Below are 17,202 nucleotides of genomic sequence, written 5' to 3' on the forward strand. Positions count from 1 at the left end.
CCAGTCAGTCTTCAGCAGGCCCCACTGGTGAGGCTCGGCTCTCAAACAGCCCTAACCCTGCAGATACTCCTTTTTCAATGCATGTAGACCTGGTTTTGTAGAAGTCTGTGCCCTTTCTCTGAGACGGAGATGTGGGGGTTGCAGGTGTAAAAGGATGTGGCGACTCTCGACTCTCGGAGCTCTGCCATAACTTGACCCCCACTTTCCTCCTGGAAGTTCTCTGTAGCTGGAGAATCATTCTGAACCGAGATTGGGTGGAATGTGTTGCCTTGTAGAACTGTGGAGTTGCATAGAACCAGTTTCTGCCAGAGTGAAAAGCAAAGGTACATTTGCTCGCAAATGACTAGAACACACAGTGATTGATTCTATCTCAAGTTGAGAACATTCTTTCCTCTTCCTCCACTTCCCTTCATGACTTCTATGCCCATTGGCTGCTCTGGGGTTGATACAATAGTGAATGCTCTAGTTTTAGCCTTTTTTCCATGTTATGAAAGAACCATTTTCCCCCTAAGTTAAATCTGAACTGCTTTCAGTTATTTCTGCCAAAGGAAGTGGAAATTGGTTCCAGTTGAGCTATTTCCTGTTAATCATAAAGGTTTTTTTAGTGAGCCTGTATGTTAATCTATTAGTCCCAGTATGTTATCCATGAACCTAAGTTCTACAGTCAAGGATACTAAAGATTAGATGTTTCCATCCTGGGTTTTATTTTGGGACTCTCAGCTTCTCTGCAGAGAACAGGCATGCTACTTGAACCTTCTGCTGCTTTTTTAAAAGTAAAAGCACTTGCTTCCTTCCCTTTAACACTCTAGAATTACAGCATTACTAGGAAAGTTTATAAACGTTTGTTAATTTTCCTTCCTATACTAGTCTCCTCTCTCCAATCAATCTAATTAGAGTTTACATGGGGATTGGCTAACAGGAAATACAGGGAGGCAGCCTGCCTTTCTCCTTCTCCTTTTCCTTTTAATAAGAACCATCTGAAATGAAGCTAGCACAAGAGTTCCAACAGCAAGCACAGCTGTCTGTGGCTTCCCGCTGCAAGACAGACCTGCGTTGATGCCCCAGTGCTTCATCTGATGTCGCCAGAGGCTGCTTCCCCAAGGATGTGTTCCACCACCTGTGCCAGGACCCCACCCTATGGAGGAAACCTGGCTCTCTCGTTCATGGTGACCACTGGCCCCTGGGAGTCCTGGTGTGTACATCTGGCTGGTTGAATCCAGCTGTGTTGATTGGCATCTTTTATGTGGTGGTGAGATTTTTGTGGAATCATCTGCTTTTACATTCAGGAAACCAACTCTGGGCTATCAGTTTAACATCTGCGTAGCAGGGGTGTGTATGACCTCAATCCATCCAGGGAGAGGGTGTCAGGGAAGTTTGGTCAAGAGAGCTTGAAGTGGCTTAGAATGATGTTTTGGTAGAAGCCAGAGAAGTTCACTGAGCCCGCTCTCCAGCCAGACTTTGCTGCTGTTGTTTGAAAGTATGGATCCTGAGCCAGTGTGGGATTTCTTGTGCTGGCTGGCCACATTTTAGATTCTAAATTATGGCCAGTATCTGGGTGTTTAGTAAATACCACACTGTAGTGGAAACATGTCCTTCTCCAATATAGTCATGATAGCTAGTTCACTCTCCTTACTCATCCATTATGTCACCACGCACTCACTGAGTGTCTTACCAAGTGGCCCTGGGTGTCGGATCTGAGTAGGTCAGGCTCCCTCAGAGAGTCCTGGGCTAGTTCAGAGACAGTCTGACTAGATAATAACTGACGTCACATTGCCATAGGAACCGTGCAGACTGGCTTCCGGGCTCCATGGTCAGGCTGACTCACAGGGCAGAGGTGCCCTGGTGCAGGGCAGTGAGGGCTGAGGACTAAAGGGACAATGGGAACAACCGACACAGTGAGGGGTGGAGGCTGAGGGAGCATCGGTGACGCCGTCCTCTGTCTGAAAAATAGGTGCCAAACAAAGGCGGGCCACGTGGGTGTGCAGGGCACGTAGGTGATGGCGAAGGGTGGCTGATGGACTGGGCGGGGCGGGGGGGGGGGGGGGGGAGGAGTATGAAGAACTTGGATGGTCAGGAGGAAAGGGTACTCAGATTTACCTGAGGGCAGCTGTTAGTTCGGCCTCCACTTAGCTATTTCCACACTTTTACTGTTGGCATGAAGACTGGCTGCTGAAGGACTTCCCAAGGTCTGTGGGAGAGTGTGGCCACCAGGAGTGGGACTCAGCTGGCTCTGTGCAGCCTCAGTCTCTGATTGGTCCAGTGGGGGATGGTCACCAGGTAAGGAAACTGAGTCACAGAAAAGAAGGCTTTGGAGGACATCCCTTGGGTCAGCCAAAGGTCTTCAGTTCACTTTGGAAACCAAAGAATACGAGCATCATTCTAGCATACTAGCATCAGTGGACGAATAAGCAGCAGCAGCAGCAACATCAGAGTAGATGACCTCACTAGCAAGAGTTAAAGGCACAGCAAGGAAAGAAAAACTTCAAAAAAAAAAAAAAGGAAGAAAGAAAGAAAACCTTTTTCCTTTCCTGTTTCTTATCTTGGCTTCTGTGAGAAAATGCCACCCATATTTCGGGTGACTCTTCCCACATCAGTCAAAGTAGTTAAGATGATTCCCCCCTACAGATGCCCATAAGCCAACTCAATGTAGACAACCTCTCATTGAGACTGTGTTGGGAGTTTAGGAATCCTTCAGCTTATGTTTTGAATTATCTTTTATCATTTGTAGAAAACTTGATCTTTGTTTTGTTTGATTGTCTTGCCTTGCTTTGCATTACATTGATTTGTAACGTTAGGGATGGAACCCGGGGCTGGGCATGTGCTAGGCAAACTCTGCCATTGAGCTGTGCCTCCAGCCCATAGTAATGCATTTGATACTTTAGAGATAGATACACATGAAATGAACGTTTTATCCCATCTTCTAAAGGCAGATAGGAGGGCCACCTATTTAAGCCCTATAATTAGTAAAGCTAAAATTTGAAGAGGATTTTCTTTTTCCTAGATAAGTTGTCCTGACTGATAGCAAGTATTGTTGGTGTCTTTGGATAAGAAAAATAAAAATAGAAACAAAGATTATGTTCACTGGTTTCACACTTCAGGATCAGGGAGATGAACACATTCGTTTTCTCTCATATTTGTGCACTGAAAAGAATGGAAGGCTGAAGCCCTGCTTCCCTTTCTGCTGATATTCACAAATTCTGTATGTGTGCATACACAACTGAGTGTGGTCCTCTAGCCTGGTGCTGGGAGAGGTGAGGCAGACCCCGCTGTGGGCACAGATGTGAGAAGCCTATAGGAGCGAAGAGAGTTAGGGACTAGCAGTGCAGAACATTCCAGCAGGTGTTAGCTTCAGCTCTGAGCCCTGAGCATGGCCTCCTCCAGCTCCAACACTAAGCCCCCTGGGCCACCATTGTCATCAAATGCTTGAGAGCGCTCTCAGAGACCCTGTGTTTGTTAAGTAAATAAAGGCTTAGGGTCATCCTCCAGGAACAGCCCATCACACTGTGTTCCTGGTGGCACGTTTAGCTGTAATTCCCATATAAAATTGCGTTCTTTTGGGTCCATGGTCTCACTCATCTTACACCCACACGCCAGATTTGTTTGCAGTCCACATTAGGATCTTTACTGTTTTTCCCAATGCAAGTAGTGGACCATGGTTGAAGATACTTCGGATTCTTAACTCACAGATAAATTTCACCCTTGAAGCAAGCCCAGGAGAAAGGCAAATTCAGATTGAAGATGGTCTAGAGGAAGGAGGTTGGGCTCGGAGCCAGACCAGCAGCCTCCAATCCAGCCTTGGCAATCGGGTAGAAGCCGTGTGTGTGTGTGTGTGTGTTCCTCAGCCTTCGTGACTGTCCGGGCACAGATGTCCTACAAGTGAGATGGGAGGATTGAGACACACGAAAGAGGCATCTCGAAATTTCCAAGTAGACATCTCCTATTCCAGATCCACTCTTAGGTCATTCAGCTGAGCTGTGTACCATGCAAGGCTCTGTTGTAACATGAATCTTAAAAGTTCTTATTAATGAAATCAAACCTGAGGAAGGTTATTGGGGTGAATGCTGGAAGATCAGAGAAGCAGAACAAGCCACAGTTTCCTCACCTCACCATTTATTCAGCTGGTCTTGTTTCCTCAGACTGCAAGCTTCTGAGTCCTCATCCAAAAGAATCTCAGCTGAACTGTGTTGCTCCAAAGCCTGAACACTTAACCAACCAAACGCTTAACTAACTACACGCTTTTTCTTTTTTGTTCCTGGTCCTCACGCCTTATATACCTTTCTCTTTCTGCCCTCACTCGCTGGGATTAAAGGTTGGGTTTCTGGGATTAAAGGCATGGGTCACCATGCTTAGCTGTTTCTAAAGTGGCATTGAACTCAGAGATCAGGCTAGCTCTGCCTCCCAAGTGCTGGGATTAAAGGCGTGTACCACTACCACCCAACTTCTGTTATGGCTTACTCTTCCCATTTTCTAGCCACCATTTTTGGCTTTGTTCTAGTGGCTGTCTGTTCTCTGACCCCAGATATGTTTATTTTGGGGAACACACAATATTTCAGGGAACACAATACCCACCACATTTCCCCTGTTTTTGTCTAAAATTTAAAGAAAGGTTATAACTAATACAAGAAACACTATCCAATAAGTATATACAAATATAGTCAAGAATTACATTAACAATGTCTAGTCCATTAACATTTGATAAACTCAGACAAAAAATTTTCATTACTTATGCTATTTAAAACAAATAGTTCCTTTTTAAAAGTAGATTCCATAATCTCCCTTTTTATCTTATCATATCCATATTCTCTCTTTTCATAATAGATTCAGTAATCTACCTTTTGTCATCTTTCTCTTTCTCTTTTTAGAGTAGATTCAATGATCTACCCATTTATCCTATTATTTCTTTATCTTTTATCTCAGGGTAGATTCAGTGATCTACCTCATATCTATATTCTCCTTTTTTTTCCTTCCTTCCTTCCTTCCTTCCTTCCTTCCTTCCTTCCTTCCTTCCTCCTTTCTTTCTTTCTTTCTTTCTTTCTTTCTTTTTTTTTTTTTAAAACCTCAACTCTATTTTTGGGTTAAATTGTCAAGTCCTGTATCATTTGTTCAGTCGCTGCATAATGATAAAGTGCAGGGTTTGTTTCAAGTCCTTGTTCAAGTAGTCTGTCAGGCTGGATCATCTCAGCCAGTCATCTCAAAATTGTCCTGAGCAGTTTGTAGTCCAGAGTCGATATTTCCATGGTGTTAATGGCTTTACCATAGTCCATGTGGCATCATCATTGTGGAGTCCCATCATCCTTTTGAAGATTTCAAAGTCACTGTTAGGCATGGTTCCCTTAAGATTTTTGTGTGTGTGTGTGCCTCCTCTGTGGTTTGGAGTAATCACAGTCTGATAAATGTGTTGGGGAAAGAAAAGGACAGAGAAGAAGTGAGATTTAGAAAACTGAAGACCCGTGTTTAGCTTTAGGAAACTGACCCATAACTGTGGCAGATACCACATCCACGTAAACTGCAGCCCACAAGCTCTGGGCCACAGTGACCTCCACGCCTTTAGGCCTGCCCCTGCCTCAGTGTGTTACAATTTGCTGTCCTTCTCTCTATGGCTCCTATCTGCTGCTCCTTTACCTCAGCTGCCTGTACTCAAACAACATTCAGCAAGCCCTTCCCTGGACACTTTCTCTGAAACTCTCCCAGACCCCCAGCCCTCTTCCATCTCATCTCTTCTGTGTAAACATCATGATTGGCTGACTTTTTTTTTCTGCTCCACCCCAGTGCTTACAGCAGTTCCTAGTAGGCACTCATTACATGTTAATAGAGTTAATGACTGATCAAATTAATTAATTTCAGGATCAGGGAGGGCTGTGTGCAGCCCCAGTAGCCAGAAGTCCAGAAGATGTGTGTGCTGGTTTTCTCCTTGGCGCTCTCGCGCTCTCTCTCTCTCTCTCTCTCTCTCTCTCTCTCTCTCTCTCTCTCTCTCTCACACACACACACACACACACACACACACACACACACACACAGACTTCCTCTTCAGCTTCCCTCCCCTACTTTTAATTGTATTGGATAATCCTTGTTTTATAATCATCTGTAAAGAACTCGTAATCCCATCTACAATGCAGTCCCCTCTGCCAGGTGACCTAGCAGCACAGGTTCTGGGGAATCAGGACATGGTACCTTTGGGATCTTTTGTCCACTGTAGGGACTAACAAGCAAGATGGGCACATTTAAAGATGGATGAGTGTGACGGGCTGAAGCAGGAGGATGAGATGCTCAAACTGAGACTTTAGGTGATGACCATGATCTTGGAGAAGAACAGAGGGAGACTGGTGTGCACCTCTCCACAGACACCCTACCCCCACCTCTTCTGTGGACACAAAGATGGATTTGCCTGTAGGATCTCCTAAAAGGAGAATGCATGTGCGGAGTCTTTTCCCAAAACTGACTTCTATTGCACATATACATTGCACATACACATAGCACAGACAGAGAATGGTGAAGCCCCAGTTCACAGACACACATCCCTCACGTCTTATGCACACCGTCTACCTCAGCTGCACTTGGAATCATGTTTTTCATACCTTTTTTTTTTTTTCTGTTTTCTTGACTTGAACATCAGGATAATGTTAACACATCTGGTACCACAGACTTATTCTGACAGTGGTTCTCACAGGGATTGCTGTGTTCCTGGGGAGACACATTGAGAGTCTCCAGGAAGATGCCTGTCCTTCACCTTGACCATCCCCATCCTTGCCAGGACTTAGCTTCCTGGATAGCTCCTCCTGGACACCATGCAGAGCAATGTGATACTGAATGATAGATCGAGTGGTGTCTGCCGTGTTCCTCCATCCTAAGATCAGCTTCTGCATCCTGTGGGTACAGCACTGCCCAATGTGCTGTCCAGTGTGTGGCCACAAGCTCCTGAAATGTGGCTAGGACAGCTGAGGATCTGGGCTTTTTACTTTATGTAGTTTTAACCAACTTAGGTTGTAATCATCACAAGTGACAGGTACCTAATGTGTTGGACACTGTAAGGAAGTAACAACTTGCTGAGCATGCAGAGGCCACAGCAGAGTTTGGGGAAGGAGAGTATGTGACAAGAACACAGACTTGGGGACTCAGACTAGGTTTAAGCTTTGCTTCTGTGATTTTGTGATTTGGGAGGTTAGGAGGGGCAAATCTTATAATCTTTCTGAATCCAGTTTCAGACTCAAAGCTTTATTCATGGAATACTGGGCATGCAGGGATTGGGGGTGGGAGTGGCAGATACCATGTGACCTGAAGGGACAAGTATTTTACTTGGAATTGAAATCACACTTTCTACTGTTGATTTGCTCATTGCTTTCCAGTATTCTGAAGACCAGGGGGCCTCACTGTCTGGCCCACGGTGGCCTGCACCCAATCCCCACCTATGAATACACCAGGGATGGCCTTACCCATATGAGAGCTGTGTGGAGATGAAGTGGGACAATATCGACAACACAGCCGGCACCACACCACACACCTACCCTGTACCCAGCACTCGGCTGCATGCTGAGGGCTCATTAGCAAACAGGAAAGGTAGAAGGCCTTAATAAACAATAGCCTACCATCTCGATGGCTTTTTTTTCACACTTTAAATCATTAAAATATGAGACTTTTTATAGTTAAGATATTTGTTTTCTCCCAGATTTTTGTGGACGTTGGGATTGGTCCACATGAATGTAGAGGACTTGCCCTCCTTTATCCTGGCTGTGTTGATAAGCCATGCTCAGCCACTATACTGTTTCCTAAAAAAGAATGGGTCTTAGAGGAAAGATTGTGTGTGTGTGTGTGTGTGTGTGTGTGTGTGTGTGTGTGTGTGTTAAATTCTGTGTGTATGTGACTGTGTGGTTGTGTACATACATGAGTGTGGGGTCTCCTGGAGTCCAGAAGAGGGCACTGACTCCCCTGGAGCTGGAGTTACAGGTGGTTGTGAGCCATCCAGCATAGGTGCTGGGAACTAAGCTCACGTCCTTTAGATGAGCAGCAAGTGTTCTTAACCACCGAGCTCCAGCCCCAAATAACAGCTTTATAAAAATCTCTTTTTCTTATACTTTCTCAAAACAGGCTTATTGAGGTATAATTCACATAGTGTTCTGTTCACTCGGTTTACAACATATAAATCAGTGGTTTTTAATCTCTATAGTGTTATACAACCAACATCATGGTCAATTTTAGAACACTTTTATTATCCCTGAAGGAATCCTTCCCATTAGCAGTCTCTCCCCAGTTCCTTCTAATTTCTCTAGCCCTAATCAACCACCAATTTACCTTCTGTTTCTGTGGATTTCCCTGTCTGGGCATTTTATATAAATAGAATCATATAACGTATAGTCATTTAAGAGTCTTTTGTTATATTTTTATTTCATTTTATTGGGGGAGGGCATGTGCATGCTATGGGACATATGTCATCAGAAGATAACTTCTAAGAGTTAGTTCTCTCCTCCACCACATGGGTCCCAGGGCTTGAACTCAGGCCATCCCATGTGGCAGCAGCCACCTTTACCCACTGAACCATCTCACCAACACAAAATGACTGGCTTTTTTCACTCAAAATAATGTGTTCAGGGTTCATCCATTTTAGAACATATAGTTTATTATGAGTAATAGCCTGTTGTGTGATGAGTTTTTAATTTATCTGTCCATCATCAGATGATAGACATTCGAGTTGCATCGTTTGGGGATACTTTTAGACTACAGATGTTTGTGCACACATTTCGGGTTGAACATGTTCTCATTTCTCAGGCTTGCCTGCCCAGGAGTAGGACTGATGAGATGCTAACACTGTCCGGTAACATGATGTTTCTGTGTTTGCTAGAAGCTCCCTAGCAAGCCAGCCATACAGCAGCAGTGTGGTGCTCCATTCCACATTATCTTGGCATAGACAGTAAGGAGCACAAATAGGTCGATGGGTGTCGAGGGGCAGAAAAGCCCACCTCTCCAAGCCATGCCACTCACGGTACATACCCGCCCGTGGAGCCTCAGCCCCTCAGCTCCACGGCAGCCCTAATGATACCTCCTGTTCCTTGTCTTTCTATAGCAAGTCAGAGCTATGTTGCCGGGCAGGAGGGAGCATCTCACTGTGGTTCTGAATTGAATTTCCCTAATGATTGATGACGCCGAGTATGTTTTCATGTGCTTGTAGGCCATTTGTTTGTCTTTCTTGGAGAAATGTCTGTCCAAATCCTTTGCCCGGGTTTTAATTGGGTTATTTGTCATCTTTGCCTGTCTTCCCATTTGGCCCGAACAGGATGCTGATATGCTAACGGGTGATGAGCAAATATGGAAGGAGGTTCAAGAATCACTGAAGAAAATTGAAGAGCTGAAGGCACACTGGAGTATCCTTCCACCTGCAGACCCAGCCGGGCTGTTGGTTGCTGCTTTCCTGGGAGCCACTGGAGCCAGGGCCAGGTCTGAAAGCTCTAAGTGCTGCGCTGGCCCAGCTAGCAGTGTGGGGAACCACCCAGGAGGACTGCAGTAAGATCAGCACAGAACCTTAAAAGTACCTTACCAGCAGTTAATAGTACGGCCCAGTCATCGTGGGAAGGAAAGTCGTTGGCGTTTTGTTTTGTTTTCTCTTCCTCCTCTTCTTCCTCCTCCTCCTTTTCTGTGCAAAAGGTAAAAGTCATTCGACCCCCTTCCTCCTGCAACCACTTTAGTCTCTGGAAAGGAATGTTCGAATCCTTATAAATTAATACCAGTGACCCTCAAACCTACAAACCAGTCACAAAACAGCAGCAATGGGTTCTCCATGATGTTTTCCCTTGGTGTGAATGAAAAGGGATGTGAACAGGTCAGAGTTCAGAGCAGAGGAAGACAGCATGTGATGGATCATCTGGGACAACCCTTGGTGCTTTACTGTGTAAAAGGGCTCCCAGATCAGGGTCAGGACTTGGATGGGCAGAAGCTACAACAGGGGTCACTGTCTGTAGAGGACTCCACTCAGACGCAAATGTGATGGGAGACCTACAGGCAAGCCAGACTATAGAATGTGAGACGGTCACTAAAAGGTCATCAGATGCTTTGGGCTGAACATATCCCAGGCACCAACAAAATCTGCAAATAAGGTTTCCAATTTATTATGCTGTTAGAGAACTGTGAAGGGTGGGAAGATAGGTAGGTTCTCCTTTTAATAGTGAGGTATGTAATTACAGAAATCATTAGCTCAGTGGGCTTGTTAAGTCTTACTAATGAACCTACAGTTGGTTAGTAAAAAAGAGAAGTTTACTAAGAACAAATCCATGCAGAGTCAGAGATTTTTTTTTTTTAAGTAAAGTTTGCATCTAGATTCCATTAGAGACTTTGAAAAGAAGTTGTCAAGACATTTGCGCTGTGTCCTAGCAGATCCAGGCATCTTACTCCGTTAGCAAATGACACCAGCCTCGCTCTGGGGTGCTCTGTCTCTTCCGCCTTTGATTCTGGACCTGGATGAAGAGACTCTCCACACATGTGGAGATGGGAAGGACAGCAGAGGAGGAGGAACAGCAGAATCAGGAGGATCCTTGGCAGTCTGAATGGTGACTGAACTTCAGACAAGAGTGTATATGAAGTCTTCTGTCTGGGGCAAGAAGTTGAAGCATGTAAATCTGCATAAAGCTTGGCAGCAGAACACACGAGCGGATTGTACGGCTCTGGTAAATAGTAAAATTTAATAAAGTGTACAAGCATGTTATAACTCCCCAAAGATGACTGTGATCTTGGGCTGCAGTCAGAGAAATACAGACTCTAAAATGAGAAAGGAGGTGACATTGGGCTGATCCGATCTAGAATCTCAGATTCAGTCTGGGGTATAGAATATTAATAGGGCTATAGAGGAATTAAATTCATTATGAGGAATGGCAGAGAACGGAGGAGGAGTTTGAAACCCCACCTGTCAATGTGATGGAAGGTACTGGAAACAGCCAGCTCTGGGTTGACGCTCATAGATGTAGAGTTGCTCCACTGCTGAGAAGTCTTGTTCTCTGTGGTCCTATGCAGCAGGAATCAGGCCTTAGCGGACCACGGAGCATCTCAGTCTCACCTGGATGAGGCTTACGTGGAAACCGACTCTGCCAGGTATTTGGCTAGTCAGGTATTTGCTCATCCTAATCCACCTTGTGATTCAGGCCAAACTTACAAGACACAGTCCAGCATCTGCAACTCTCACATAGTAGGGTAGTAATTATGCAAATCACTCTGAGCTGTGGTTCAGAGGAGTATTTCTCAAAGGTCCATAGGTCAAAATCTGGCCCCCAGGGTGCCTCTAGTGGGAGGTATGACAGACATGTAAAGAGTGGGGCCTACTGGGAAGACATTGATTGGGAAGAAGGCCTTCAAAGGGACCGTCAGGTCCTGGTCTATCAGCCTCACTCTGCTTCCTGGCTTGAAATGTAAATGTTTATTCTGACACCCACTCCCACCTTGGCTGTATGGTGCCCTCACTGGAGGCCACACCAGTGGGGCCATCTGAACTTGTTCTGGAACCTCTGGAACTCATAAGCCTATTATTGGTATGCAAAATAAGGTATTTTGCATCTGATATTTCATTATAATGGTACAAAGCAGAATAATACAATACATAGTTTAGTGAAGGTATATATATGCACACACGCGCACGCACACACACACACACACCACACAGAGAGAGAGAGAGAGAGAGAGAGAGAGAGAGAGAGAGAGAGAGAGAGAGATTGAGATTGAGAGAGATTAATGATTTGGACTTCAGGCCAGCCATGGAGGAGAGTATCTCAGTGGGAAGAAACGTGCTAATACACAGAAGATGACATGGTGTGCTCCTGGTTCTGGTCAGTGTGCCACACATAAGGAAAGAACCTGCTGGAAATGGGCACAGGATTAGTTTTTATGCAAAGGGAACCAGAATGATGTTAAGCAGGGTAGCATGGCTAGATGGGCACAGACCCTGCTCTGGCAGCCTGTCTTAAGAAGATGACTAATTCCCGGGGTTGGGGATTTAGCTCAGTGGTAGAGCGCTCACCTAGCAAGCGCAAGGCCCTGGGCTTGATCCTCAGCTCCAAAAAAAAAGACTAATTCCCAAGTGTCTTCACTCCCTTGTCTGTCCCCACCCTCCTATAGTCATTAGGAGCATTTGAAAGAAAGCCCCCATTGTGCTTTTGGGGTCCATTTTGGTATAGTGTTCAGCCTCACTGGAACAGTGGTTATAGTAGACACCACAGGTGGTACAGATAAATCTCTGAGCAGATACATGTCTGCATTAACTTGGCAAGGATCTTGTACTTAAAATTGTTCCTCCCTCCCACTTCCCTGGAGCAGTGTACATGAAAAGTTTTACCTTATTTGCCAGGAGGTAGTTGCCAGTATTGTGGAGGGAGCTTGGCAAGAAGTCCTTTCCTGCTTGGCAAAGGGTGTATGGATGTATTGCTGTGTGTGGGTACAGAATAGCACATCTGGTTTCCACTCGCAAGGCGTCTCACCTCAGTTTCTTGAGGTGGAGTACATTATGGAAATGAGTAGACAAGAGACAATGGGGATCCAGCAAACGATGTTACAATAAGGCCCAAGCCTTGCCACAGAAATGTCTGGCATTGTGTAAGAGACAGCCATTCCTCCTGACAGTTTGTCAAACATCTAATCCTGGAATGAAAAGCCACGGAGGTTAGCATGGCAATCTGTTTCAAAATCAGTGCATTGCCTAAGACACCGCTTCCCCCAACCTCTGGAGGATCCGTTCAGCAAACTCGAAGCATCCATGTCACATGAACACAAAAGAAAATCACCAACTGTCAATAACTTCACATCACTGTCTTCAGTACATGCACCCCTTCCAGGATCGGAGCCAGGACTCGGCCCTAAGAGATGACATACAGGCCCTCAGCTTGAAATCCTTCCCAAGGAAATGGTGGGCTGGAGTAAGGTGGTGTGCCTCAGCAGAGAGGAAACATCTCTTCTGGCAGCTTCATGCAGTTAGTACTCCCCATTCCCAGGTGTGGCTTGTTGGTAAAAAGACTCCCTGATGTTTTGGAAGTAGGGCTGTACAGGCACCAGCAGTGGAAAGTGGGTTTTGTGGGGAGAATATAGAGGAGCTTTGCACACACGGGCTGTCTGTTCAGGGCAAGGCTTGCTGCGTCAGGACACTGGTGAAGAGGGCTGGAGTCAACGTTTAGGGGAAGTGCGTGGGACATGGAGTTGTGAAGAGCCAGGGGGAGGGTGGCTCCATCCCCCATGCTCTTCCATTCTCCATCCTCTTTCCCTTCACTCTGTCAGGCTCAGGGCTGTGACAGGAAGGCAAGTTGAAAGACTTTCATCTCTCTGCCATATGCTTCGCATACCCCAGTACACTTCCCAACAATGACCAGGACACACAGAACTCTGCCTAGCTCATGAGAGGGCACAGAAAGATTTCCCCCCATTTTTAGGTTTGATTTTTTTTTTTTTAACCAAGGCAGGTGTTTTATTTCCAGCCTACCTCAAAGCGTTTGACTTTCCCAAAGCTCCAAATCTGACAAATGGTAGAAGCAGCTTAGGTTTGAACCAAGTTCTATTGATGATGAAGATCTACACTGTTTCTTCCGTAGTTTGAATTTTCAAATGTTTTTCCCCAAGTGGAATTCTAACATCAAAGCAGAAGAATAGAGAGCTACAGTGGTAGGAAGTGGGGGGCGGGGGACAAGGAGATGCCCAGTCTCAATACAACAGGGATCAGAGGAGCTGGGTGGTGACCCCACTTGGGTCCCGCACATGCACCTTCAGCTGGACCACGGAGGAGATCCCTTGTCTCCAGGCCTCCAGCTGCCTCTGTAAGAGGGTGGGTATCAGTCTGCAGAGGAAAGGTTAGCAGCTGAACCAAGAACCACACACCTACTGTAGGCCCAGCTACTGTAGAGACCGAGGTAGACTGGTTACTGTAGCCAGTTTGAGGCCACCCTGAGAAGCAAGGTACAACTCATGGGGAGTGGAATATCACCTGGAGGCTCCATGAAATTAATTACTGACCTAATTGACATGTGGTTAATCAGAAAGCAGTGGATCTTGTTGCTCTTTTTAAGATACCATTTTCCTTTGCTCATGGTGCACATATATAAACTGTTAATATTTTATTTCTCTCTTTTTGTTGTTTTTTGAAGTGGTATCTCTCTATGTATTCCTGGCTGTCCTCGAACTTGCTGTGTAGACCAGGCTGGCCTTGAACTCACAGAGATCCACCTGCCTCTGCTTACCAAGTGCTGGGATTAAAAGTGTGCACCACCATGCACAACTTTTAATATTTTCTTCCAGTGTTTGGGTTTAAAGTAAGCATACCTTTGTTTCAGTTAACTATAGGTTGGGGTCACCTTTGTTTTCTAATAAACACTAAATATAAGACCCACTGAAAGTGCATTCCCACAGATGGCTGCATCTGCTGCAGGCCTGTGTACTGGTGTGGGCTGGGCTCCATGCATGGCCAGGACTCAGATGAGTCAGAAGCTTCTTTCTCCGAAGGGATGCTCTCTCCTAAACAGAAATAACTCCACAGTAAATAATCGGAAGCTGAACCAAAGCTTTGGTCCAGTTTACTAAACACCTTCATTCATTTCTCAACTAAGTTGAAGGAGAGAACATGTAGCCGTGTGAAAAGGAATATTTCTTTGGGAATTTTAATTCTCCTAAAGTACAGACTGGGTTAGAGGATGGTTTGTTGATGTAAATAGAGTTTACTTCCCTAAGATGCCACTTGAATGTGTTTTTGTCCCTCAAGTATGTTTCCAGGCAGCTCATCTGTGCAGAATCACGGGTGCCTCCTCCCTCCCATGCCTGGGAGCCCTTCAGCGTTTCAGACATCTCCACTTACTTCTGTGTTTCCTTGATGAAGACAATGAATCCTTAACTAAGTTAATAACAGAGTGGGAGCAGGTTCTGGCCCTGTGCCAGGCGATCTTAAGCAGCAACTCTGAACGGCTTCCCGACATCAACATCTACCAGCTGAAGGTGCTCGACTGTGCCATGGATGCCTGCATCAACCTGGGAATGCTGGAGGAGGCCCTGTTTTACGCCATGCGCACCATGGAGCCCTACCGGTGAGTGCAAGGCAGGGCTGACACACAGCGGTCTTCACTGTTCCGCACGGGATGGGATGGCCACTGTTGAAACTCTGACTCTCCTGTCTCATATCCAGTGTCCCATTGGCTTTCAGCGCGTGAAACCAAACCTTGTTTTGTTCATTCCTCTGTTACTTCACACATTCATCAGTTGGCAAAGCTGCTTCCAGGTTCCTGGCACTGTGCTTGTTCAGAAATGAATTCAGAAATGTCTGCACTGTCTCTGTGTGCAATGGGTGATGCTAATGATGCCCAGCAGGGAGGGTGGCAGAGAGGAACACGTGACTCAGTCCTGTCTTTGGACCACTGGTCCAGGTGAGGGAGGCGGATGTGCTGCTCTTTGATTGGTTTACAGTGGTGGTGGGTCCAGAATTGATGTTTGTCAGAGTGCTTGAATACAGATTGTCCACCTTTATAACCACTTTGTAACTACTTTTCTCCAGTGGGTCACTGCGTCAGAGAAGAAACTGTTGGTGAATGATGGGTAATTCATCAGTGTGTGTGTGTGTGTGTGTGTGTGTGTGTGTGTGTGTGTGTGTGTAGACAAGATCTAAAGATCTAACTCTGTGGCCCAGGCTAGCCTCTGACTTGTGATCCTCCTGCCTCAGACCCCTTTCCAGTATTGGGATTTGAGGAATGTGCCATCATGCCTGGTGGAGATTGACTGCTTCTTGCCCTTGCTCAGTTCCTCCAGGTGGGTGGGTGTTTGCTGCTAGGTGGTCTTGTAATCTGGAGGAGTTTTGAGGGGAAGAGGAGGTTGAACTCAAGTTCTGGAAGTTGGACACTCCTGGCTATGGGGCTCCAGTTTTCTCTGGGCTAAGAACAGAAGTTGAGCCTGGGAGCAAGCCAGTGGGAGAACGTGGGGCAGATGAATAGTCTGAGATCAGGGTTGCCCAGTGCCCAGCACAGGACAAGGTTGCCATGGAGGAGACATCTGGATACATGGGACATAAAGGGGACAGTGTCTGCAAAGCAAGGCACCATTCCTGGAAGATGTAAACCTCCCCATTCTGCAGATGATGCCAACGCAATCTAGCCAAAGATGGCAAAGCATAGGGAGGATCCAGGTCTAGACCTCTGGGACATTGGACAGCAGGTACAAGGAGTGATTCAAAGTGAGGCAGGTGGGGCCCAGCCCGTCCCCACTGGAGGGAAGCCCCAGGTGACAGACAGCCGGGAGGGAAGTTACCAGGCTCTGCATGTCAAGAACAGAAGCAGGATTAGACTGTCATCAGGGAAAGAGATAGCAAGCCTGTGTGACCTGAGGTCAACAGTCAGATCTGGGTCAGACCTAGATGTGGGCCGAGAAGAGCCTGAAGATAACCAAGGTCCCACTACCAAGTAGATGTCAAAGACCCACAAGCCAGCCAGTGGCACCAGACCCAAGGGTGTTCCCAGGCTTTGGCAGGTGGCTGCTTTTGTTCCCTTGTGGTGAACAGCTTTGGAGCTGCCTGTGAGTCAGCCTTAATCTGACTGCCTGGAGGGCTGAGACCGGAGACTTTCCCATGAGCAGTGGAATGTCTGTTCAGGGTGAGGAATCTTGTGGGTTTTCTGAAAGTCTGAATCGAACACAGAGAGATAAGACTGCTTTCTCAGAGCCTTACTGGGTGTTGACACGGCAGGCGGACTGAGATGGTTGGCACAATCTCTGAAGGCTGAGGCCTGGCTTCGGCAGCTCAGGACACAGGCAGCACAGTAAATGGATGGACCCCTGCCAGGAGCTGCAGACTGAGAAATTCCACCTTCCTCCAAGGCCCTGTGGCAGTACTGCACCCCCCAGAAGGGGGGGCTGGTCTTTGTAGAAGATTCTTCTTGCCCATGGTTCCCTTTTCTTCGTCATCCAGGCTGCCCTGCCAAGGCCAGCCTGAAACAGTCATCTAAATTGTCCTTCCAGAAGTCCCTAACAGTTCTGAATTCATTTTGAATCTTTTGTCAACACTTACAGAGACCTCTGCATAGCACTGACCTAGCCCCAATTAGCTGGCAGTTTGATTGACCAACCCTTGAGTCAGATAGCTTTCCACACAGGTGAAGCCAAGTCCTCCACAGTGTACTCCCTTGTGTGTAGACCAATTGCTAAATGGTCTTATTAATAAAAACAAAACAAAACCTCAGAGCCAGAAATTGGGGTTAAAACCTGAGATGAGAGGGATAT

The 17,202-nt window shown here is 46.3% G+C and overlaps 1 protein-coding gene across 1 annotated transcript in view; it reads left to right on the plus strand.

Moving 5' to 3' along the window:
* LOC118593387 (histone-lysine N-methyltransferase SMYD3) overlaps positions 1 to 17,202 on the plus strand; it is a 138,249-nt gene that overhangs the window by 37,133 nt on the left and 83,914 nt on the right. The window contains exons 4-5 of the mRNA XM_036202815.1: positions 9,266 to 9,353; positions 14,852 to 15,026. Of these exons, the coding sequence (XP_036058708.1) occupies positions 9,266 to 9,353; positions 14,852 to 15,026 (263 nt within the window). The remainder of the gene's footprint in view (positions 1 to 9,265; positions 9,354 to 14,851; positions 15,027 to 17,202) is intronic.

The sequence above is a fragment of the Onychomys torridus genome, chromosome 11, assembly GCF_903995425.1.
Source record: "Onychomys torridus chromosome 11, mOncTor1.1, whole genome shotgun sequence".
Taxonomy (NCBI): Eukaryota; Metazoa; Chordata; class Mammalia; order Rodentia; family Cricetidae; genus Onychomys; species Onychomys torridus.